The 23,806-nt window shown below is 41.4% G+C and overlaps 4 protein-coding genes across 4 annotated transcripts; 3 read left to right on the top strand and 1 right to left on the bottom strand.

The window, feature by feature from the left end:
• Positions 1 to 1,099: 1,099 nt before the first annotated feature.
• LOC311497532 (zinc-binding protein A33) lies at positions 1,100 to 4,241 on the bottom strand (the record flags this gene model as incomplete). The annotated part of the gene is made up of 7 exons (XM_084557846.1): positions 1,100 to 1,899; positions 1,982 to 2,208; positions 2,264 to 2,286; positions 2,726 to 2,959; positions 3,177 to 3,272; positions 3,486 to 3,560; positions 4,233 to 4,241. The coding sequence occupies 7 exons, from the start codon at positions 4,239 to 4,241 to the stop codon at positions 1,346 to 1,348; spliced, it is 1,218 nt and encodes a 405-aa protein (XP_084413972.1). The 3' UTR covers positions 1,100 to 1,345.
• Positions 4,242 to 4,967: 726 nt separating this feature from the next.
• Positions 4,968 to 8,650, top strand: ino80e (INO80 complex subunit E). The gene is made up of 8 exons (XM_084556294.1): positions 4,968 to 5,008; positions 5,316 to 5,398; positions 5,499 to 5,569; positions 5,646 to 5,698; positions 5,780 to 5,873; positions 6,683 to 6,800; positions 7,139 to 7,237; positions 7,694 to 8,650. Exons 1-8 carry the CDS (start codon positions 4,981 to 4,983, stop codon positions 7,898 to 7,900), a joined length of 753 nt encoding a protein of 250 aa, XP_084412420.1. The 5' UTR covers positions 4,968 to 4,980; the 3' UTR covers positions 7,901 to 8,650.
• Positions 8,651 to 9,513: 863 nt separating this feature from the next.
• LOC311497680 (uncharacterized protein) lies at positions 9,514 to 13,533 on the top strand. The gene is made up of 3 exons (XM_084558027.1): positions 9,514 to 10,167; positions 11,042 to 11,875; positions 12,672 to 13,533. The coding sequence occupies exons 1-3, from the start codon at positions 9,853 to 9,855 to the stop codon at positions 13,188 to 13,190; spliced, it is 1,668 nt and encodes a 555-aa protein (XP_084414153.1). The 5' UTR covers positions 9,514 to 9,852; the 3' UTR covers positions 13,191 to 13,533.
• Positions 13,534 to 14,060: 527 nt separating this feature from the next.
• Positions 14,061 to 23,742, top strand: vars1 (valyl-tRNA synthetase 1). Its single transcript, XM_084556827.1, has 29 exons — positions 14,061 to 14,146; positions 14,653 to 15,008; positions 15,094 to 15,237; positions 15,326 to 15,533; positions 15,622 to 15,737; positions 15,855 to 15,930; positions 16,462 to 16,562; positions 16,658 to 16,785; positions 16,904 to 17,068; positions 17,152 to 17,233; positions 17,314 to 17,433; positions 17,777 to 17,885; positions 17,977 to 18,156; positions 18,319 to 18,443; positions 18,588 to 18,691; positions 18,784 to 18,942; positions 19,482 to 19,572; positions 19,701 to 19,806; positions 19,964 to 20,034; positions 20,285 to 20,410; positions 20,512 to 20,616; positions 21,043 to 21,190; positions 21,375 to 21,502; positions 21,692 to 21,847; positions 21,931 to 22,155; positions 22,290 to 22,401; positions 22,814 to 22,989; positions 23,310 to 23,459; positions 23,546 to 23,742. The coding sequence occupies exons 2-29, from the start codon at positions 14,655 to 14,657 to the stop codon at positions 23,612 to 23,614; spliced, it is 3,834 nt and encodes a 1,277-aa protein (XP_084412953.1). The 5' UTR covers positions 14,061 to 14,146; positions 14,653 to 14,654; the 3' UTR covers positions 23,615 to 23,742.
• The last annotated feature ends 64 nt before the right edge of the window (positions 23,743 to 23,806 follow it).

The following is a 23,806-nucleotide window of genomic DNA, read 5'->3' as shown; positions in this document are numbered from 1 at the left end:
TAAGTGAGGGTGTTTTCCTTAATCAAGTCTGTGATGCAGATTGTGAGTGAATTCCTGATGGTAGCAGATGAACGACAAAGCCTTGTGTGGGGAACCCCCTGCTTTATGTTGTGATAAGAAATTGATGAGAGACGGCAAGTATAGCAGTTTATTGCACCACCACCGCTCTATATTGTCAGTGATTGTAATACAAAGCCACAGAGTGAGTAGTGATGTGAGAGTGGCAGATAGTGAGTGGTGGACGCGACGAGCCTCTTTGTTTTACACATTACCAGCAACTCAAAGAAGGCTTGGTTTGGTGGGAGTTATTACATCAAACTGGTGCCAGAGAGATTCTGGTGTCACACCCACCTCTGTTAACCCCCTGATAGAAACCACCACTGTTAATACCACTGGTCCTCCTTGCTCTATGGGAGTTGTCTCTGCCCTCTCTGATTACTGCTGCTGTTCTGGCCTGGTCGTGGTGTGACGTTCCACGTGGTCTCTCTGTACTCTCTTTTTGCACAGCACACCACACAGATGTTTTGTAAAGACAAATGTTTTCTTTATTTCATGTCTAAAGGAATACTAAGAATAAACAAAAGATTATGACTTTTGCTGTCCTGCCTTAGTTTTCTTTCTCTCTGAGCAACAAACAGAACGGTTTTGTCTTGAAGCTGTCTTTTCCAGTTGTTTATCTAGCTCAATGTCTACCATTATTTCTGAGTATCATGCGACACACTCTCACCAATCCCACTCGCTTGTTGTATGTCATAGCAGAGCAGGTGTATTTATAAGTTGGCCGAAAGCAACATCGTAATACTGTTTACACATGCTATAAATCCTGAAGCTCCATGATGGTGGCAAATAACAAGCATGCCTTACTATATTTAACGTTGCCTCTTAACGTCTTATCAGTTCACACATTTACGATGTTCAGACTCAAAAAGCATTTAACATAGAAGTATAATGAGGACAAAAAACATATTTTCATTGAACTTTCTCTATTTATATAACACTCTTTTGTCTAGTTGTAAGTACAGTTTAATGTTTCAATCAAAAGTGTTGCAATCAATTATTATTTGAATTGTTAATCTGTTTAATGTTTTGTTGAGCATCAGATTGTCTGTAAAATTACAACTAAAATCCTAAAATCCAAGGGGACATCTTCAAAAGCCTTAAATGTCAGACCAAGCAAGATTGTTTTCATCAAGGAAAAGCTATTTCATACACCAAAGCATTGCTGAATATTTTTAATTGACACATTGTTTCTGCCATAACATGTAATAATTCTACTACACTAAAATTAAGAAGTTGTATTGGAATCTATTGACTATCAGTGTTCAAGCCGGGGAAGAACAGCTTCTTATAATGAAGGGGAAAAGATCTTAATCGGTGCCGTGTTCTTTCCATAGTCTGAGTCACACGGGTTATAGAAAGGGAACAGAGGAAACGAGGCAGTTTCCATGGAGAAGGTATATATTGGAGCCATGGTGATAGCATTATAAAACGTCACCTCCTCTTTTTCGCAGTCTAAGAACACGCCAATGCGGACAAGGCGGAGAGACACGTTGACCTTGACGGGTGTTGGGTCGGTGCAGGCGAGGACAGATCCGCCCTTCAGCGCTATGGTCCAGAGGCCGCTGGAGGTGCCCGCCGTGGCCATCTCCCCTCTTGGAACATCTTCTTGTGCTACCCCCAACCTCCAAGCCGTCTTGTTGCCTACGTCCACCTCCCAATAGTGGCGGCCCGTGGTGAAGCCCTGCTTGCCCAAAACACAGTAATAATAGTGAAACCGTCGTGGGTTGGGCTGGCAATCTGTTGTGTCTTTATCCTCCTCAAACCAAACTGAAGTGTAGGACTGGGACAGGGACAGATTAGGATGAGCTGTTTCAGGGTCAAAGGTCACTGATGTAATATCTATAGGCAGAAACAGATTGAGTACAGTGAGTTATTACTGTTGATTTTTGTGTCTGGTATCGAATGACGTAAACGAACGTACTTGGGTAGAGGCAGCTTTTCATGTGCTTCCATATTCTGTACTGGATAGGCCCCACAAACTGGCCGGTGCGAACCTCTGTGTCCACCTCTGCTGGAAGAACAAAGCTGACCTGGGACCTGGATAAAGCAGGAGGAGGGAAGACTGAATTGTGGATGGCAGAATGATAAACAAACACGACACAGTGATGCCGAACATGCATACTCACAAGATTAATGAGTTTGGGGAAATTATAGAGTCAAAAAATAAAAATAAAAATCATTGTTAAGTGCACATAAAACCTGCCTTTTTATGAGATCTTGAATTTCCTGCAATGAGAGACACAGTTTAGAATCTGGTTGTTATTAATTAAAACATTACCACAACAGTTTGCTATGTGCTGAGTGATGCACTGACTGCCTTTTGTCCTTCCACTTTTAAATGAGAAATTGATTTTGACTTGCCAATCCCGGCAAGTCGACAGTTTAGTCAATCAATGTCTATAATTGATCAAATAAGCACCAATAAGGTGCTGTGGCTAAAACAAATACAATGCAGTTCTACAATTAGTTCACTGTGACGTTAGCCTGCAGAGTCTACACCGAATCAAACTGGATGAACAATTATAGACAGTTATTTTCTTGAGTCACAAGTAAGATTCCTGGCCCAATATAGACCCACGTGTTGCTGTAGCCGCTAATAAGCCAAATAATCAGATGCGACCTTTGTTTGCTCATGTCTTCTTTTTCAGTGATTACGCTTCCTCACTTTGAGCAGCTTGGGACTGTCCTCCTCAGCTAGTTTGCTGTTAAGCACAGAGATTGCTCTCTCCAAGTCTCTCCCTTGCGCAGCTATTTTCTTCTCTCTCTCCTTCAACTGCTTCACTTGTTTCTGTTTCTGCCTCCTCAGTCGCTCCAGCTCCTTATACTCCTCTTCATCCAGGAAACGATGGAGGTTCTGAAACTCGGCACTGATTTCCCGTTCCAGGTCATCGAACCTGTGCTGAAGGACAAACGGCAAATGTGTTACAGTAGTAATTCACTGTACCTCTAACTAAATGTTTTGTGTTATAGATATGAGAATGTGGATAATTATTTTCAGAACTGACTTCAGCAGAATTGTTAGGATTACATAATTTAGTTTGCACTTAAGTGAAAATATTACATACTAGAAGAGTGTATTTTTGAAAAGATAAGAATGAATAATGCAGCAGCAGTACCTCCACATCCACAGACTCTATGTACGTCTCTCTCTCTGCTTCTCTGCACTCATCTATCTCATGCTTGATTCTTTTTATAGCCTGAATAAGCTTTTCCTGTAACACACACAGGAGACAGAAGATTGGAGAAAAACATGAATAGGGAACAGAAATATTGCTGATTTAATATCCTGGAAACTTTTGGCTACAGTTTGTTTGTCTATATAATAAAAACTTTCAAATAAAGACACCCATCGTGAGCAAAAATAGATCTAGTGTCAGCGGTTCTGAATGCGGGAACAAGTGAAAACCATAAAACACAAAGCTTACCTTGTGATCACAGAGAAGGCTTTTATTGCAGTTGTTTTTGGTGTCTTTGGTGTGGTTTTGGTACATTCCAGTTTTCTGAATATGTCAAAACAGAAACAAAAAGATTTCTGAGAAACTGAAATAAAAAAGATGGAGGGAGAAACAAGGACAGACAGCGTGAAGGACATGAAAACATAGAGAAAAAGTGAGAGCGGAAAAAGCACACATGCCAGCACGAAAAGAAAAGTAAGTCTATGATCAGACTAATAGAGTAACAAGGACATACATCCAAGCAGAAAATTAAAAAAGAGAAATGTATTGACAAGCACAGATCGGTAGCCGCAGCCTGACGTGAGACTATGTGAATCCATAAAATGAAAGGAAGAAAAAGGAGGGGTGGGAAAGAGGCAGGTGACTAAGGTGTCAGGGGGCTTGCTGAATGGCTGCGTGGTTGGCAGCAACGATTTATGGCACCAGACACAGAAGTGTCTATTTCTGTCTGCCAGTGCCTTTGGAAACAGCGAGAAAGGCATCCAGTCAGAGATTGAATTTCATATCAGCAGTTGTTTTGCCTGGAAAGGAGACAATAGATGTTTATTTTTGCAAAGTGGCTCGGTCATATCTGGGGTGGAGGAGGGGTGGGGGTGTTGCGGCTAGGAGCTATTGCAGAACTTGCTTTGGAAGATTCATAAAAGGATGCTGTTTTTGCTGTCCATGCACTGCTGGGTTTCGTATTCTTTGAGAGGAGGGGGCTCTCTCTACATGTACAGTCAGCATTTTCATACCCTTCTAGGAGTAGTACTATCTGCATCCCACTGCTCTGCCACAAGCCTCTTCCCTTTGCTCTGTCCACTTATCTAAACTTTTTATATCTCTGTCCCACCCCCCAGCCCCATCAACTCCACACACAGACGGTGGCTGGCTATGTGCTATGGGTACGTGCACTGGAGCAGCATCTTTGCAAATGTTCTTCATCTATAATTCATAGTGCTGGGTCCTGGCAAGTGACTGTGCTGAGCTAAGGGTGAGCAGCACACTCTACAGTATGCGGCAGGTGGAAGAGACACCAACGGGATGATTCAACAAAAACACAAAATCTTGCTGCATGAAGTAATGGAAGCATTTCTTGGTTAAGAATCAAAATTATACTCAGTGAACTGTCTTTTTGTTTTTATTTACTTTGGGCGTCAAAGGCAAAAAAATAGTTTTTGTCTTTGGCTCTTTCATCACAGTTTAAATTTGAAGACTAGCTGAAATATAACAAGAAATTGCATCACACTATTAGTGCTGCTGTTAAATAATAGCATATAATCCCACAAAAGACATAGGAAAATATATATGATATGTAATTATTTAAACAATATACGAAAAAAACGAGGGTTGGGATTTTGCTGATGTAATTTTTCTGTGTCTATCGATTTTTATTCATTTATTTTTTAAATAATAATTAAAAAAAAAAAAAAAAGTCCCACCCATCGCGGCGCAGGAAAACGACGTCACGAAAGTAAACAAGAGCATGTCGCACAGGCAGACTCAGGCAAGAGGTATCTGCGTATTCCCTGGATAAAATAAGCTTTGGAATTCATTAAAAAAAATGGTTTCCTTCAATGAATAATTTTTTGAGGATATTTCCATCGGTCTGTGAGACCTAAATCTCTGTATCTTTAGCAAGCTAGCTATGAAAGCTAATATTCCAGTTAGCATAGCTAGCTCAGCATACTCTACCATGTCTATTTGATCACACAGCGATTTAAAGTTTCACATTTCACGTGTGCATTAGATAATTATAGATGCATAACTGCATATGCTAGCAGCAGACGGTAGATTTCATGGTCATTATTTGTGTTTCAGAGATGAACGGTCAAGCGGACGTCGAAGTAGACTACAAGCGGAAATATAAAAACCTCAAGCGAAAATTAAAATTTCTTGTCTATGTGAGTTCTCAGCTTCACCACATTTCTCTGCTTACTACAAATACATGTATGTCGCTTTATTTATTTTTTGCTGATTTCGTGTTTGGCTTACTTGCTTCAGGAACAGGAGTGCTTCCAGGAGGAGCTGAGGAGAGCACAGAGGAAACTTCTTAAAGTTTCCAGAGACAAAAGGTGTGATTGTGTCTTTACGAAAATGTCTAGATGTTAATGTTAATGCAGTAAATAATGCCGTTTACCTGTTTTCTAGCTTTCTCCTGGACAGATTGCTTCAGTATGAGAGGGTAGATGAAGACTCCTCAGGTACTTACGAAGCATCATACCATTATGAAAGCTTGTGCTGTTGTAAGAGTTGTAGTAAGTTGTTGTGGTCTTCTCCAACAGATTCAGATGCAACAGTTTCCTCAGAAAACAGTGAAGTGGAAGGACCCAGGGAGAGGGAGAGGGAAAGGGAAAGGGAAAGAGATGGGCCAAAGAAGTGAGTATTTAAACCAACCAGTAAGACATGTGTTTTCTTGAATTGCTTGAATTACAGTTTTACAATAATGCATTTACTTATGACTCTTTCTCTGTTTTCCCCGTCCGTAAAGGCCTTGATTTACATTAAGAATGAGACAGATTGTTCAAATTTCTCTTCTCTGTAGCTCAGTTTTGGTATGAGAAAATACTGTGTGGTTAATAATACAAATTTAAATGCAGACTCATGGTTCAGATAAAAGACAAGGCATAAAAAAAAAAAAAAAAAATCAATCTGCGTCAGTAATATTCTCATGTCATCTCTATAAGCTACAAGTTTTCTCTATAAATAAGATTTTCTGTTTTGAGTGATGTGCAATATAACCCGATCATCTTCACTCCAACATGAACTGAATTTCATTAAGAGATTGCTGGCTTGTGTACACATCATGGAGCATTGCCTATAATTGTCTTCACCATCTGTTATTTGTTTTGTTATAATATGCCAACGATATTTATCTTTATTATAAACACTAAGATTACTATCAGACAATTGTCTTGTAATGGACAGGGTCATGACATTGTAGGCATTTGTCCTCTTTGGTTTTCACTGCAATTGTATAGGATATCACATTTCACCCTATAGTATGGAATGAAGGTCAAAGAGAGAAAAAGATGCATTAAAGATGATTTAATGAAGCCTAAGTGATAGAAGATTAGACACACGAAACATGAGCTAGCAAAAACAGTAAAGTAAAACCTTTGGGGCTGTCTTGCTGTTAAACCTGACACACTCAGATTTCTCTTTACACTTCTCTTTACATTTTACAGGCGTAAAAGTAGTCCTGGGGCGTGCCTTCCTTCTTCTTCATCTCCTCATCTCTCCCTCATGTCCCGTACTGGTGTAAATCCCCTACAGTCGTCTGGCTCTGGACCCTACCTCAACACTGTGAGTTTCTCCTTCCGTTTCTTATATCTCACTGCAACCAGTAACAGTAACATTGTTGCCATTGTCATCTCCTCATCAGCAAGCATAATCCCTGTTTTAATTTAGCATTATTTAATTGTTTTATCATTTTATTCACAAGTCTGTTTTATCTCTTCCTCTGTTCTTTTGTTTGAGATTTATAATGGCTTCACTGTCTCTGTATTGTTCATTCTTCTGTATGTGTTTTTTTTTTGTGTGTGTGTTTGTGTGTGTCTCTGTCTTGTAAACTGCCTATGAATGTGTGCATGCATGTTCGTGTGGTCATTTTGCAATCTGGGGCCTGTGTGTGTGTCGGGCAGATGCCCTTCCCACCAGAGTATTTGGCACCCCAGGCTGAACGAATGAAGAAAGAGAGAAAAACAAAGACGCCTAAAAACAAGAAAGAGACTACGGGGAAGGTGAGAGAGGAAGAGGGAAAGGGAGACGTTAACAGACTATTATAATAAGACAGATCAATGCTACTTCTCAATGCTCAAGGCTTGTGTTTGACAAGAACGCAGGACTTTTACACTTAAATGTTGGTCACAATGCATATTCATGAATATGAGGAAGTACTTGAAATTTTACTTTCTTTGAACAGTATTCCAGATAGGTTATAATATCAGCAGTTTTTGGTCAGTGTTTTAATTATTTTTCTCAATGTAACTTGTAATAGAGATGTTTTAGGACGCTATTGTTGTAGTAAATCAGGCCTCCCAAGCCATTTCACGCTTGGGAAGGGTTGCATGCTTTGTCCTGATTTATTCTGTACATCCGTGATGTAGTCATTCATCAGCATCCGTTGTTCTATCACCATGTCTCACTTCTTCTCAGTGTCGTTTCTAACATTTCTGCTTCAATCATAATCCTCTCAGGTTGTAGCTCCAATGGCAGCTAATTACCCATCAACCCCTGCGGCTCCTCCAGCAGCCAGCGGCCCCTTCAGCTGGGTTCCCAGACAGATGCTTAGTGGAGACGCGGCCGAGGAGGAGGGGGACAGTGATGGAGACAGCGACAGAGGAGATGAAGACAGAGGGGAGGGAGACGAGGCTGAACTTGTCATTGACATCCCTAATGAGTGAGCCTGTGTGCTTTAGGTGTATTTATAAGCAGGGGATAGAGGTGTGCGTCTGCACAAGACAGAAGTCCACTGTATATATTTCTTTTTTAGCAGCCTCATTCCACATATCATAAAAGAAGGGTCAAGCTCCCCCTTGTGGACATAAGCTCAACTGCGTTATCACTGTTAAAACAATCTCATGAGAAATATGTTGTTCAAATACCATGCTAGTTCATTCATCTGTGACAGTGTTACAGTTTGCAAAGTTTTAAGATAGTTTCAGCACAACTGGGCTGATTGGATACCTTATTTTGTTTCTGAAAAGCTTTTTTATGTTTCTGCTTCAAGCTGCTTCATGATCACATTTGTCTCAACAGTCTCTTAATCTACGGTGTGTAAGTGTAAATACAAGAAGGTGTGTCCTTCACACAAGATTCTCTTTTGTTTTGTTGCGTCTAACCACCATCTCAGACTTTATTTTAGAAGTCCTGTAGAGTACTACGGTTGTTTAACTGTGATTGTTGATGTTTGCAACATTCAGATATTAAGTTGGCTATTTGTACTTAAACTTTGTGGATTATCAAGTTGTCAAAAACATTTTTTGTTGCTGTCAGATTAAAATTCAACTTAATAAATATTTTTTATTTAAATGTATTGTATGTGTTTCATTCACAGATGCTACAGGTGTAAATGGCTGTTTTGTGAGTTTGACTAAACATATTTCTGTTTTAGATGTTTAAAACACATTTCATAGTATTGCTTAGTGCCCCACCCAAATCCTCACACCCTAAAACTCTCATTCCAAAGTTTCACTCTTTACTGATGTTTGCTTTGGCCTGTCTGAATACTTTCATTGCATTTTGGTCTCTTAAATGGTCACCACAACCAAAAGCTTGTGCAAACTCCATGCCCTTGTTTGTTATTGCATATGATTTTCTTTGCTTCCTAGACCTCACTGCAAAGGAATCCCGATACCACTCTTGACAGAAGCCCAGGGGTGCATCTGGTTCATGTTGGTCATAACTCTTAAGCAGCCTGAAAGCAGCGTGGCAGGATTCCACCTCTAGATATTGCTTTGTTCACATGTGCAATTCTAGCTTATGAGATTACATGCAACTTGCTGCTTCTGCAACATGACGATTTCATAAAGAATAGTCTGTGCCAAGATCATGTCTCAACAGGATTTTTTTCTAATATTTAGGAGCAGGGAGGGAGTGTGTTTTGGCTGGGAAGAGTCTCTGCCCTCCTGGCTGAAACAATGACCCTGTGAATCTAATGCTGGCAGGATTAAGCTTTAATGAGAATTTCATGAAGAGGTCATGTTAAATTTAGAGCTGTCAGTTGCTGTAATTTTGAGTTTTAAGTCAGAAGTTCTGCTTGATATGGAAGCAATGCAAAGTAACTGACTTGATACAGAGGCAGCACTCTCAGGACTGTGCTTTACTAAGAACAGTGGACAACAAAAGATCGTCAGTCAAATAACCTTTTACAATGAGTATTGTTTGGGAATGTGGACATACAGGTAATTGACAGCTTTTAATGGGTGTGAGCCTAGTTTGTACACGAAACAGCAAAGGGAGTTAAAGGTGTAACCATAGAGAGTGTTGGAGGGAGGGGTGAAGTGGAGGTACAGCCAGAGGGAGAGTCATAGAGGGTGGAACTGACAGAGGGGGGCGAGGCTGTCAGGGAAAAGGGAAATGAAGGAGTAAGCAAGATTGTGCCTGCAAACACTGATTCACTCTCTCAGAGTACAGCTGACATTAAAAGAAGACAGGCATGGTTGCAGACGAACTGGAGGACGAAACGAGGAGCGAGTGAGACAAACAACTAGCAATCAGCAGCCAACCTCGGCCACCTTATCTTTTTCATCTATATACGGAAACTACTGGATAATTTATAAGCCTCTCCCTCTCACTGTGTGAGAGAAAGTGTGTGTGAGAGAGAGAGGGGGGATCTGCTGTGCTCACCACCACCATGCTGTATCCTGCTGCTGTCAGTGCTGCTGCTGCGGCTGTATGGCTGCTGGCAGTGCTGGGCCCAGGCCTGTCTCTTCCAGCTGAGGACAACTCCGAGTCAGACTTCACCCTCTGCAGCCACTGCTTCTACAGACAGAAACCTCCTCGGGGAGCATCTGCAGGGCCTCTGCTGCGTCCACTCTGCCACAGACTGCCCGGGGGACAGGCGTTTGCCACTCTGTCCAGACCGACCTGTGACACAGCTGTCTACTCTGCTTTCCATCTCAGCCATGGATGGACAGCGAGGGAGGGAGAGGAGGGGGAAGAGTTTGTGGTAAGGACATATCAGGCTGTCTAAAGTAGTAGTATCTAACTTTGTACTGTACAGTACAGTACAGAACAAATGCATAGTTGATGTTACAGATGTGGAAAGAATGTGTGTTCATACTGTATGGTACAGTTTTGTGATACTTCTTCTTGTTACTTAACTCTTGCTCCACTGAAATATTGTACTTTTTACTTCTCTACATTTATCTGACTGATATAGTCACCAGTTTCTTTTCAGATCCCGCAGTAAAAACGTTTAATTTAAAAAAATAATAAAATCAAAATGCTGGACTGACCTCTTGGATGGGGCCTAAGAAGATTATGAACTGTTAGTAGTACCAATGACTGTTACATTTCACCTGTTCACAGAGCAAAAGATGTACAAGTATTCAATCCAATGTTCTATAAAAATAATAGAACTTAGTAGAACCCATTTGCTTCTATAAAGAATTATTAATAGAAACCATTCTGCAGAATGTATACGCTTTTAATACACAGTGTATATTTACTAATAATTACTTGATATTTCTCTTAAAGTAGGATTGTAATTGTGCAGAATCTTCATTTGAACAGTGCAATGGTACATTTACATTATTAAGAGACCTGAGTACTTCATCCACCATTGCAGTAAACACAAATATTCAGCCATATTATTTTACCCTGTATTTGAAAATGTAATAGACAGAAAAAAAGAAACTGATAATAATAGCAATACATCTGTTTAATTGCTTTCTTAACATGTCATTTGGATTCATATCATTAGAAAAAGTACTAGAAAGCAGTTTGTTGATAAGTTATTCTAACAAGTGTAAGTTATTCTAACAAGTGTGTACTTGTGAATCCATCCATTAACGGGTTGTTTTGTTTATTTTTTTTGGCAGACAGAGGAGGAAGACAATATTAAAGTAGCAGTTCCAGCTCTTCTCAGAGGAGGCGGGGATCCATCTCATCCCCTCTCAACCACAGAGTCCCCTCTTCAGCACTGGGAGTCTAGAGTCACAACACTGGTTGTGTCAAGCGTCATTCCACAGTGCAGCTCTTTAGGGGGAGATCTCTACATCCTGACCGGGGCTGGAGGCCTCGGGGCTGCAGAGGATGGAAACAAGGATTGTCTGACAAAGCCGCTGTGGTCTGCAGTGTGCTGCGCTGCCCCAGAGGGGAAAGGCGGCTTCAGTGTCGGGTTAATCAGAGAGACGGAGGAATGGGAGAGGCAAGTGAGTGTGAAGGAGCTGGAGGAGATTCTAGGAGTGGCAGAGCTGTTCTCTGAAGGCTGTGGAGGAGCAGAAGAGAAGACTGTGGATCTCAGAGTGGGTCTTCCTGGAAAAATAGAAGAGATGGAGGCTGATGCTAATGGTGCAGAGGCGGGCTCAGACACTACTGGCCAAGATGCAAGAGAACACATTAAAGAAAGCAGAGAGGCAACTCAGGAACAGGTGACTGGTGCTGATGCTCAGACAGAGAAAGCTGGGGTTGCTGATGTCGCAAAAGAGACTTCAGCAGATGCAATTTCTACTGAGGGCAGCAGTGACAAACTACATGATGTGGCACATTCAGGAGCTGACAGGTCAGAGTCTCCCGAGTCCTCAGGTGGTTATGAGTCCGTGGATGACACAAATTCCACCAGCGCCCTGGTCTACATCATCTCTACCACCCTGTCGATCCTCAAAGCTCCTCTGCAACCTGTGTTTTCTACAGTCACACAGTTACCTGGACAGGTGATGCAACCCAATGAACCATTCAAACCTACTTTATTTAAATTTAAAAAAGCAATACTGAGGAGATAACTTCTAAAAAAAAAAAATGCAGAAAAAGCTCAGATCTTCTGACTCCAGAAACACTGCCACAAATGTTTCCTGTAATGCACCATAGAGTCTTTTGCCACACCCTAGTTTGGAACTCTGGCTTTTTGTCCAACAGTCCCAGCCCTTATAACTTAATTTATGTCTGTCTCTGTTTAAAAGGGCACATAAATCAGCTGTTTGCATAAGCTGAGTGCTGCTCCTCACATATATAAAATACAAAATAAAATTACTGTGCAAAATTGGCAGTGTGCCCCTTTAATTTAACAGGCAAGTATGTATGATTATAAATTAATTATAAAATGCAAATGAGTGAATAATAAGTATAATCACTTATTACAGTATAAGAAAAGATAACACGTTTTGAAAAATCAAGAGAAAGCACAGTTAACACAGAAATGCAAATATTAAAAGGATTTAGCAGAGCATTTGTAATCATTTTGTGTTTTGGCACTTGAGCCCTTTGTTAGATACCTCAGAATATCTAACAAAGTGTTAGAGTTTGTGACAGAAAACACTGAGAAGAAGACTGGTGTTGTCACGTTACATTTTAACATGTTCAGGTTTGTTTGTTAAAGGTCCTCATTCCAGTCTGCTCCTCCCAAAGGCAGGAATGAGGTGTGGTTAGTAGGTGGTGTTGACTGTGGTTTCAATTGCATTAACTCAAGTTTCTATGCCATTTAATTATTAACATTTTTTGATCTTGATCCAGGTGACATATGTTCTTCAGGAAGACCTTGGAGTTCTGTCTGCTCTGCCTGGAGACACTCTGACTGTGTTCCACCTCTTGATCTCTGATGTCCTGTCCGGGATAGGCTCAGCAGCAGAAATGCTGCTTGGTATCGGGGAGACCTGCTTCTTTGGGATTTACCACTGCACCTCCTCCATGTCGGAGGCCCTGATGAGCAGCTGCTACACTGGGGTCACTGGAATGGGCACCCTGGCTGGAGACACAGTGGGGATATTTGGTGATGCGCTGGATAATGTTTGGTGGGTGACCAAGTTTTTTGGAGGGTGTCTGTGGGAGCAGAGTGAGGGTTACGTCGGAACAGTGATGTCTGAGGTGGGGGGCCAAGCACAAGCTGTAGGCAAAGGGTTTGGGAGCCTGGCATGGAGAAGTGGAAATGGAGTGGGCAATGTGTTCAGGCTGGGAGGTGGTCTAATAATGGGGATGGTAGATATGGCCACTGGTGCAGTAAGAGAGGTCTTTGGGCAGGAGTCGGAAGAATGAATGGACCAAACGCTATATTTGAAAAACATTTTTAGTTCCAGTTTGGTTTGGTGTGTGAAAAAGGGTGATGTCATTTGATATGCCTTAGATGTTATAAAAGGATCATCGGATGTTTTTGATTCAAATGTAGTAAATTTCAAATGTCTTACACTGTAGGTCTTACACTTCACTGCAGAAGGCTGGCTGTCCAATCTGTTATATTTAATGGCTGAACCAACTGTAATTTAACAAACACTGTGCACACTGTGCTTTTGGATGTAATTACTCAAGATAATTCATGTGTGACAAAAGTTGCATCTGTACATTTGAATAAAAGAGTATGCTCACATACCATTATAACATTTCCCTAAATCTCTTCATTTGTATAGTCCTGTCATTGAAATAGTCATGTACTTAAATATAACTGGGTGCATTTTGTCTATTACAGTAGTATAGTTGTTGTACTTTAACACACCTAAGTGCTTCCCTTACGTCTTTTCCAGATTAAACTTCACAAACCACTGAAGAAGTTGTTACTTCCAGTGATTACTACTGTAAAATTCTACTAAATGTATTAATGGCAATACTCCAGTTACAAAACATAAAAATAGTAGGGCAGTTTATCTGAATCTGATATACTTTTATTAATTTAAGAATATACAGCCAAATATATTACTTGAGCAACATTTGGCCTAAATTTCTACATCTGTATTTAGAAAGTCTTGATGCTATTGCTTAAATTAACCGAAGAAAAGTGAAATGGAAATAGAAGTCAAGTAGTTTCATGCAATTATTTATTTATTTATTTATTTTATTATAGCGGTATTAAAAATGAAAACGTTTCATCAACAACGTCCGGTTTGTGGCGGAAGTTGCGCGTTGCCGTTTTCATTGCATCAGACGGCGCAGAGCCGGAGAGGACTCATGTGTTTCTGTGGATGCTGCTAAGCTGACGTCTCTTTCTGTTTCATTCAAAGGTATGTTTAAGTTCGTACAATGTGTTTTAATAACAACGTACAGGTTTCTTAAACACTAACATTAGAACGAGTTTAAAACAGTTGCTGAGTAATTGAAGCTATTTAAAACTTACCTTGTAGTTACGGATACTCTAGTTGTAAAGGATTAGCTAAAGCTAACTAGCCTGTTGGCATGACTTCTCGTCAGTCTTTGACAGGTGGCAGAGATGAGCTCTGCAGAAAGTGAAAGAGTGACAGTGCTAACAGCTCACATAGCCGTCGTCTCCGATGATTTTGGACAGTATTTAAACTTGTTTCCATAAATGAATTGAAAGCAATTTGTTTATAAAAGTTGCAACACTGCTAATGTCACCATAAATGCCGTGTAGTTCGGAGTAACATTCATTTACTCATGTGACTGGCGAACACACCCTCTTCACCATTGTCTGGCAGACAGAGGTAAACAAAAACAAATGTGATTATATCATAATCGTCTCACAGTCTACATTTTTTTGTGTGTCCTCCAGAGATGGCCACCCTCTACGTGTCCCCTCACCCTGATGATTTCAGGAGCCTTGTGGCTCTCATTGCTGCAGAGTTTGGTCCGTCCTCCCGCCCGCGGATCATCACCCAGGACCCCCCTGCGTCCCTGAATGCCCGCTCTAGACCGACCCTTGTGCTGGGCGCTGGGGAAGGTGACTCAGTTCTGAGTGGGGCCAGTGCTGTGGCTTGGTACTTGGCCTGTCAGGCAAAGAGGGCTGGGGTAGATGCAAAGCAGCAGAGCCAGGTGTGGCAGTGGCTCAGCTTTGCCGACAATGAGCTGACCCCAGTGTCTTGTGCTGTGGTCTTCCCTCTGATGGGGGTGATTGGGGTGGATAAAAAGGTAACCAAGGACTTATTTGGACTGGGGATATGATGTGTGTGATTTATCCTTTGAATGTTTATCCTCTGACTTTTTGTGTTCTCAGCTTCAGCAGAGTTCCTGTGCAGAGTTAATGCGCGTTCTGAAGGTCCTCGATCAGGCCTTGGCACCAAGAACCTTCTTAGTGGGAGAGAGCATAACCCTGGCTGATATGGCTGTTGCCACAGCTGTTCTTCTACCATTCAAATATGTATGTGTGCTGCACAACACTTTGTTGTTTTACAGGTTTTTCCACTTTCCGCTGATGTGATATGTTTTGTTATTATTTTTATCGTTAGGCATTGGAGCCATCAGACAGGAAGGCTCTGACTAATGTTACTAGATGGTTCACCACCTGCATTAATCAGCCACAGTTCCTGAAGGTGTTGGGGGAGATCACTCTTTGTGAGAAGATGGGCCCAGTGACACCAAAAACAAATTCCGCTGCAAATGCTAAATCTGTGAATGGCAGTCCTGCTGCTGACTCTGCCGGTGCCGCTGCTAATGGTTAGAAAGTTCAATGTAACAGTTAAAATATTAGTATACCATTATATATAATGTAATACTTATTCTGTTGGTTTGTTTCCTCCTTCAGGCCCTCCAAAGACAGAAGCCCAGCTGAAAAAGGAAGCAAAGAAGAAAGAAAAGCTGGAAAAATTCCAACAGAAGAAAGAAATGGAGGCAAAGAAAAAGACTCAACCACCAGCAGAGGTATAGATAGGCAACTTCTACAAAAACAGAAGTTTGTGCAATTTTTTACAGACCTCAAGGAACAGTTTCCTCATTTATAGACTGTCAACTGTGCTTTATCCCGCGCTTTTCTCTCAGAAAAAGGCCAAACCTGAGAAGAAGGAGTTGGGGGTGATTACATACAACGTCGCTACCCCTGCTGGAGACAAAAAAGGTGATTGTTGATTATGTGTCATCGGATGTAATGGAGGGTTTAACATAACATCACATGGTCACTCTGTCCAGATAGATACACACAAATATGCAGTCTCTGCCATTGGCTCATTCACACAATCAGTTACAAAGCAGCAAAGTGTTTAGCTGCTTTGTAACTGATTGCACAGATTACTACATAAAAGAACAGCATTGTTCTGTCTGTGTAACAAAATCATACAGTTTCTGAATGAAACATCAAATAAATCAAATACACCCGGAGCATCCTTTGAAGTGCTCTTGTTGGAGAACAAATTCTGCTTCAGGTACATGTCTCTATCTTGGTATCCACAGACTTCTCACTGTCTAGAATTTTTGGCAGTATTATTGGTTTCTTACGTTTTTTCTCTTACTTAATTCATGTCAGGTTTATTTTTACCACTCAGTGAGATCCTCTATGCACCCTCTATAATTTGAAGCGTTTCATCTCATATTCGTGTGATACAGCTTTAACTGCATAACTCAAAGCTTTCTTTATCTTCTGATTTGCCAGATGTTGTTAGTCTGCCTCCCGATTCCTACAGTCCTCAGTATGTGGAGGCTGCCTGGTATCCATGGTGGGAGAAGCAAGGATTCTTCAAGCCTGAGTATGGGGTAAGAACGCCCTTTTCCTCACAGAATATTATCACAGCTGTATTTCTGTCGATCATTTTAGCATCCAATAACCTGTCTCTCCCCACACTCTGTAGAGGAAGAGTATCAGTGAGCAGAACCCTCGTGGCATCTTCATGATGTGCATCCCTCCACCCAATGTGACTGGATCACTTCACCTGGGTCATGCCCTCACCAACGCCATTCAAGACACTCTGACCAGATGGTAAGTTCAAATTGACTTTTTCTGCATCATGGGTTTTCCATCTGTCCATTTTCACTTCAGTTGTTGTTTTCTGAAAGCCATGTGTTTGAGCTGAGGTTGTTCTTTTTTGTCTGTGCAGGCATAGGATGCGAGGTGAGACCACCCTGTGGAACCCGGGCTGTGACCACGCTGGCATCGCCACCCAGGTGGTGGTGGAGAAAAAGCTGATGAGGGAGAGAGGCATGAGCCGCCATGATCTGGGCAGGGAGAACTTCATCCAGGAAGTCTGGAAATGGAAGAACGAGTGAGTGGAGGAACTAGCAGAAAATATGTAAAAGAAAGTTAAAGAGAAATACAAGAATAAATTTTGTCCTTTTGCCTTTGCAGGAAGGGAGACCGTATCTATCACCAGCTTAAGAAACTGGGCTCCTCTCTGGACTGGGACAGAGCCTGCTTCACTATGGATCCTGTGAGTTTTCTGAGATTCCTGCATAGATCTTAATAATATTTAAAGAAATGCTTCATTTTATGTTTCTTTTTGTTTTTCAGAAACTTTCCTATGCAGTCCAGGAAGCCTTTATCCGCATGCACGAGGAGGGAGTAATCTACAGGAGCAAGAGGCTGGTCAACTGGTCCTGCACGCTGAACTCTGCCATCTCAGACATAGAGGCAAGTTACTCTGTATTTAAGGATTTTAAATGAATATTGAGCAGTGCACCTTATTAGATAAATAGTTTGTAAGTCCATGTTCAGTATGATAAGAAGTAACAAAACTTGTCAGTGTACTTGACTGCTACTTTGAGGTTAGGGTTTCAAACTATGTAAATGCATTGTTTGTGTTTTAACCAAAAATACAAGATTTTGTGTTTAAAATCATTTCAATGATAATACACACGTAATACGTGGAATGACTGATTACTAAGGTTGGTAATACACAAAACATTGCATCTAAAGCTCTGAATGACTGAATATAGTCTAAGGTATACTCATAGTTTTTTTCACCTCACTTCAGGTGGATAAAAAGGAACTGACTGGCAGGACTCTCTTACCTGTGCCTGGTTATAAGGAGAAAGTGGAGTTTGGGGTCTTGGTGTCTTTCGCCTACAAGGTTGATGGATCAGGTACGTGAACTCATGAAGCGCAGACATTTCCAGTAAAGACACTTGGTGCCACTTCAACTGTTGGTTACATTTCGAGTTCGGTTTCTCTTAGATGAGGAGGTGATTGTGGCCACAACTCGTATTGAGACGATGCTCGGAGACAGCGCCGTAGCTGTCCATCCTGCTGACCCCAGATATCAACATCTAAAGGGAAAAATGGTGCTTCACCCGTTCTGTGACCGCAAGATGCCAATAGTCTTTGATGACTTTGTGGACATGAACTTTGGAACAGGTAGGCATGGTTACAGGAGACAGTGATTGTGCCTGTGGGCCTGCAGGCTGCTGAGAATAAGTAATCATAACAAATCGTTAAACCAGGTCACTTTCCTCATTACATTTGTCCTTTTTTTACCCTCTCTCCCTCTCCTGTCCCTTCGCACCATTTTCTGTTAAGGTGCTGTCAAAATCACCCCAGCCCATGACCATAATGACTACGAGGTTGGAGAGAGACACAATCTGGCCTTCATCAACATCTTGGATGAGAATGGCCTGCTCATTAACGTGCCTCCTCCCTTCCTGGTATAGTGTCTCATTATCGTCCTTCCCCCTGCAGCGTGGGCATTTCCTCTGTGACATTAAAAGTCAGGCTTCTTCATAGTTAGCTTGGTGTGGCGATTTTATTTTAAAGTTTTTCATTTTTTAACTGTTCCTTCTCTCCTCCAGGGCATGAAACGATTTGAGGCCAGAAAAGCAGTGCTTCAGGCGCTCAAGGACAGAGGCCAGTTTAAGGAGATTAAAGACAACCCCATGGTTGTCCCAGTTTGCAGGTAAAGTTGGGTTTGTGTACAGAAGTGGAACATTGTGCATTTGTTTATCCCAGGACTATCTTTTAAGCCCCATTGTGTATCTACTCCATCAGTCGTTCCAAGGACATTGTGGAGCCACTGCTGAAGCCGCAGTGGTATGTGAACTGCACAGATATGGGCAAGCAGGCGGCAGACGTTGTCCGAGAGGGCAAGCTCAAAATCATCCCTGATCACCACCTCAAGACATGGTTCAACTGGATGGACAACATCAGGTAATTATCTCTACCTGATGCCTCTTCTGTTTTATGATTTTTCTGTGTGCAAACAAAGACCTAATGTTTTTTGTGTCTAGTTTAATGAATGTAGGGTATTGCCACAATAACTGCTATGATTTTGATATGTTACATTTATGCACCTTGGGCATTTTACACTGAAATCTTGAAAGAACTGCAATGAATGAAAATGTCTGAATATTCCTTCTAATGTCACATTCATAGGGCTGCTACTAACAGTTAATCTGCAGAATATGTTTGTAATTATTTGATGAATATTTCAAAATAAATAAAAGAAAATAGTGAAAATTGCCCAACTCAAAGAGCTTATTTTGTTCAAGGTCTAAAGATATCATCACATAGGATGAAGAAAAGCAGCATCTCATTTGATGAGCCATGCAGCACAAATCATATAAATTGCTTTCAATTAATTTTCTATCATCTGTTATCAACTAATTGACTAATTGTTTTAGCTCACTGTGAATAATCAGTCATGCACACAGACCGTTTCACATGCTATGTATGCGTCTTCCTTTAAGGGACTGGTGTATCTCTCGGCAGCTGTGGTGGGGTCACCGTATTCCTGCTTACTTTGTCACTATCAATGATCCCTCTGTGAAACCAGGAGAGGTAACATGACTCCCATCACTATTGTCAAGGCCTGGAAGCTTTCAGATGACAGATAAAAGCTATTTGCCTCAGTAATCTGCATGTCCTATTGTCTGTCTTTAATTTGTTTCTTCTTTGCTGTGGTCCAGGATATGGATGGTCATTATTGGGTGAGTGGGAGAACAGAGGATGAGGCCAGAGAGAAGGCAGCGAAACGCTTCAATGTGTCTGCTGACAAAGTTGCCCTCAGGCAAGGTAAGACTTAACAGTTTTCAATTTAGCTGTCTCAGTATCACAAATATTATAAATTTACCTAATCACTTTATGTTATGCAAAGACCCAGACTCTCCTAATTGAATTAGTTGCACTCCATATTTATAAAGATTAAATAACTTTTGTTCCCGTGTTTCAGATGAGGATGTTCTGGACACTTGGTTCTCGTCTGGCATTTTCCCCTTCTCCATCTTTGGATGGCCTAATGAGGTAAAAGTCTGAGGTCAACCCACTTTCTACTGACACAAAGGGCACTTTTTTGTAGTAGATGGAAAGAGTATCTCTAATAATAAAAAGCATATAAAGTGAAATTTTTGTTCTCTTCTAACTTTTATTCAAATATTAAACTTAATGCCCATGCTAAACCTGAACCTTTCCCGGTGTTGCTTATAAAATCTAATTAGTTTTCTCATTGTGTTTATGTATTTTGTCCTAAATGTTGTTTTTGGCTTTCAATTAGACCCAGGACCTGAATGTGTTCTACCCTGGCACCTTGCTTGAGACTGGCCATGACATCCTGTTCTTCTGGGTTGCGCGCATGGTGATGATGGGCCTCAAACTGACAGGCAAGCTGCCCTTCAAAGAGGTGAGAAAAATCATACCAGCCAACACTGCACCGTGACAAAACTAGATTTGATATTAGTGTTACATGACTAAGTAATTGTGCGTTGTTGTTTTTTTTAACAGGTTTATCTTCATGCAGTGGTGCGGGATGCTCACGGAAGAAAGATGAGCAAGTCTCTGGGCAATGTCATTGATCCTCTAGATGTCATAACAGGAATCTCCCTCGAGGTAAAGCCTCATCACACTTAGATACATGCTGTTACACAGAAATACGTATGAGTTCTTCCATTTCCCATTTGGGTTGCCTTTTTCATGGTCGCCAACCACTCATTGTTCCCCTGAGGGCCATATTCTTACATAAGCTTTATTAAGCACATTTTTCTCCTTTCAACAAGCCTTTATTGGGTCCATCAATCTCTTCACCAGCTGGGGGGAAATTGCTCAGTCAGATGAAGCAGACCTGTCCTCTAGAGGGCACTGAAGGACTTGTAGTAAACTGAACTTGAGCCTGAATGTTTTCCGTTTAAAGGTTCTTTCCTCCCTGGCCAATTAAAAACATCAAGCAGTTGAAATGGTTTTTTATTCTCTAGATGAAAAGGGAAACTTGTCGAAGACACCCTCACTCTCTTTACTTCCCACCTCTCTGTCCTCTAGGGTCTTCATGCCCAGTTGATAGACAGCAACTTGGATCCGGTGGAGGTGGAAAAGGCAAAGCAGGGCCAGAAGTCAGACTATCCAAATGGCATCCCAGAGTGTGGCACAGATGCTCTCCGCTTTGCCCTGTGCGCCTACACTAGCCAAGGTCAGTTTATTTGTTTTGTGTATTTCTCACATTTTCCTCTTATTTTACTCCACTGGCCTGCATTTTCAACCTTGGCGTAATAAATCGAATGAAGAATAGAATAGAATAGAATGTCTATAGTTATGAGGTGAGTGTATTTTAATATTTACCACAGTCATCAGTTAGGCCTCTCTGCTTCTCACAGGTCGGGATATCAACCTGGATGTCAACCGCATCCTGGGTTACCGTCACTTCTGTAACAAGCTGTGGAACGCTGTGAAGTTTGCCATGAAGACACTGGGAGACAACTTCGTACCAGCTGAGAAAGCCCAGGTGAGACACACAAAGACTGTTATATACTTATTTATATTCACAGAGTAACATACATAATGTATTTTGACCAAGAATCTTGTAAGTAGTTTTTGTACCACATTTGCCTTGGGGTTTGTTTGCTAATAATCATAGGACAGGAGTCGTGTTGGGTCTGAACATTTTGTCTCACATTCCTTTCAATCCGCTCAGCTGTCCGGGGAGGAGAGTGTATCAGACAGGTGGATTCTGTCCAGGCTGAGCGCTGCTGTTGGTCTCTGTGACGCCGGCTTCAAGGCCTACGACTTCCCAGGCATTACCACCGCCATCTACAACTTCTGGCTGTATGAGCTTTGTGATGTTTATCTGGTAAGGAACTTTGAGGCTACTGAGCAGCCTGAGTCTAAAGAAGTTCATGTCCTTATATCGACTATTGCAAACTCTTCCTGCAGGAAAGTGTGAAACCAGTGTTCAGTAAAGCAGAGGAAGACAGCAGCAGCCAGAGACAAGCCCTGGTGTGCAGACAGACTCTTTACACCTGTCTAGAGGTTGGTCTGCGCCTTCTGTCCCCCGTGATGCCCTTCGTCACTGAGGAACTCTACCAGAGGTTACCACGCCGACAGCCTCAGAGCGACCCCCCCAGCATCTGCGTCACATCCTACCCTGACACCAAAGAGGTGAGATGAAGAGAAAAGATGAGGCGGTGTTTAAAACTCATTGATGTTCAAATGATTATTTCTAATAGCTAATAGTCTGGGGTGTTTTGCTTTATGTCATAGTGAGTAAAGGGGTTTTCTGTGATTTCTTGTAGTTCTGCTGGAACAGCGAGGAGGTCGACCGTGACATGGAGTTCATTATGACTGTGGTCAAGACGATCCGATCACTAAGGGCTGACTACAACCTGACCAAGACCAGAGCTGACTGTGAGATCACACACACTAGCTCAAGTCTCAAAGTTACTTTAAAAAATATTCATTTATTTTTGGTCCAAGCTTTTTCATTTTACTCAACACCTATTATTTTAAGAACACTGCAAACACTCTCACCTGTTACCTCAGTGCATATAATAATATATTCAAGTACAGTTTTGAGGTGCTTTACTGAATGATTTCACAGTTGTATATTTTCAGTACTTAATATGCATTAGCTTTTATGCTAAAACCTCTAAGCATACTGTATGTTGTTGTTATAAAACATGTTTTTTTAAATTGATTAAACTAAGCGACTGGGGGGAAAAGTAATTAAAATAAGCTAATACAAAGGTCTGTTTCTGCCCTCACGGATTGTCTCCATAGACTGTGATGATATCTAACATTTTGTATTTTTCTCCCCTAGGCTACCTCCACTGCATAGACTCTGCAACCGTGTCCCTGGTGCAGAAATACAGTCTGCAGATTCAGACCTTGTCTTATTCTCAAGCAGTCATCCCTCTGACAGCCGACCAGCCCGTCCCAGAAGGCTGCGCTGTTGCTATCGCGTCTGACAGATGCACTGTCAACCTTATGCTGAAGGTGAGGCCCAGTAATCTGCCTTGTTCTGTTTGGTTATTTCCATCCCTCTAATATCAGCGGTGGGTATCTGGTATATTTATAGCCACTTATTCTACAGATGTTGTGATGTTTTTCATAAATATATTATCAGTTGCAAATTGGTTGAGTTCACCACTTGTATTTACACGACAGCACCTCAATAGGCTAAAAATATTTGGTAATCAAGGCAGGTATTCTAGGAATAGAATTTAAATGAGCACTTCTTGGATTTGGGTTCAGTGTTAATCCTTTACAGACCTGAAATAACAAGAGATTTCAACTGTTGTCCTTTTCTTCCCCAGGGTCTCATTGATGTGGAAAAGGAAGTGGCTAAGCTGATGACAAAGAAAGGTGACTTGGAGAAACAGATGGAGAAACTGAGAGAAAAGATGATGAAGAATGACTACAAGGAGAAGGTGCCAGTGAAGGTGCAGGAGCAGGATGCTGAGAAGGTGGGAAAAAGAAATTGCCTCACAGGGTTTTTCAGACTGTAAGACATGTGAACTCCTGGTAAATAATCATGTCCTTCTCTCCACAGCTACGGCAGAGCCAATCTGAACTTGAGAAAGTGACAGAAGCCATGAACAACTTCAGGAAAATGATGTAACTGTCCCTTTAGTCCTGTGTAAATCAGGATTTACTTCCACTGTTTTTCATGTCATTGTTAATTTTCATATTCATTTTTCAAGTTGATTGTGGTAATAAGGGAATTCAATAAAGCCCTTTTAAAAGACAGTGGTCTTTGGGGTGTACCAATCGTTTAATCTTAGTCTTTTGTATATCTGTGCAATTTGTCCAA

This window comes from Chelon labrosus (genome assembly GCF_963514085.1).
Source record: "Chelon labrosus genome assembly, chromosome: 12".
NCBI lineage: Eukaryota > Metazoa > Chordata > Actinopteri > Mugiliformes > Mugilidae > Chelon > Chelon labrosus.
This window is presented reverse-complemented; position numbering and strand designations above follow the sequence as displayed.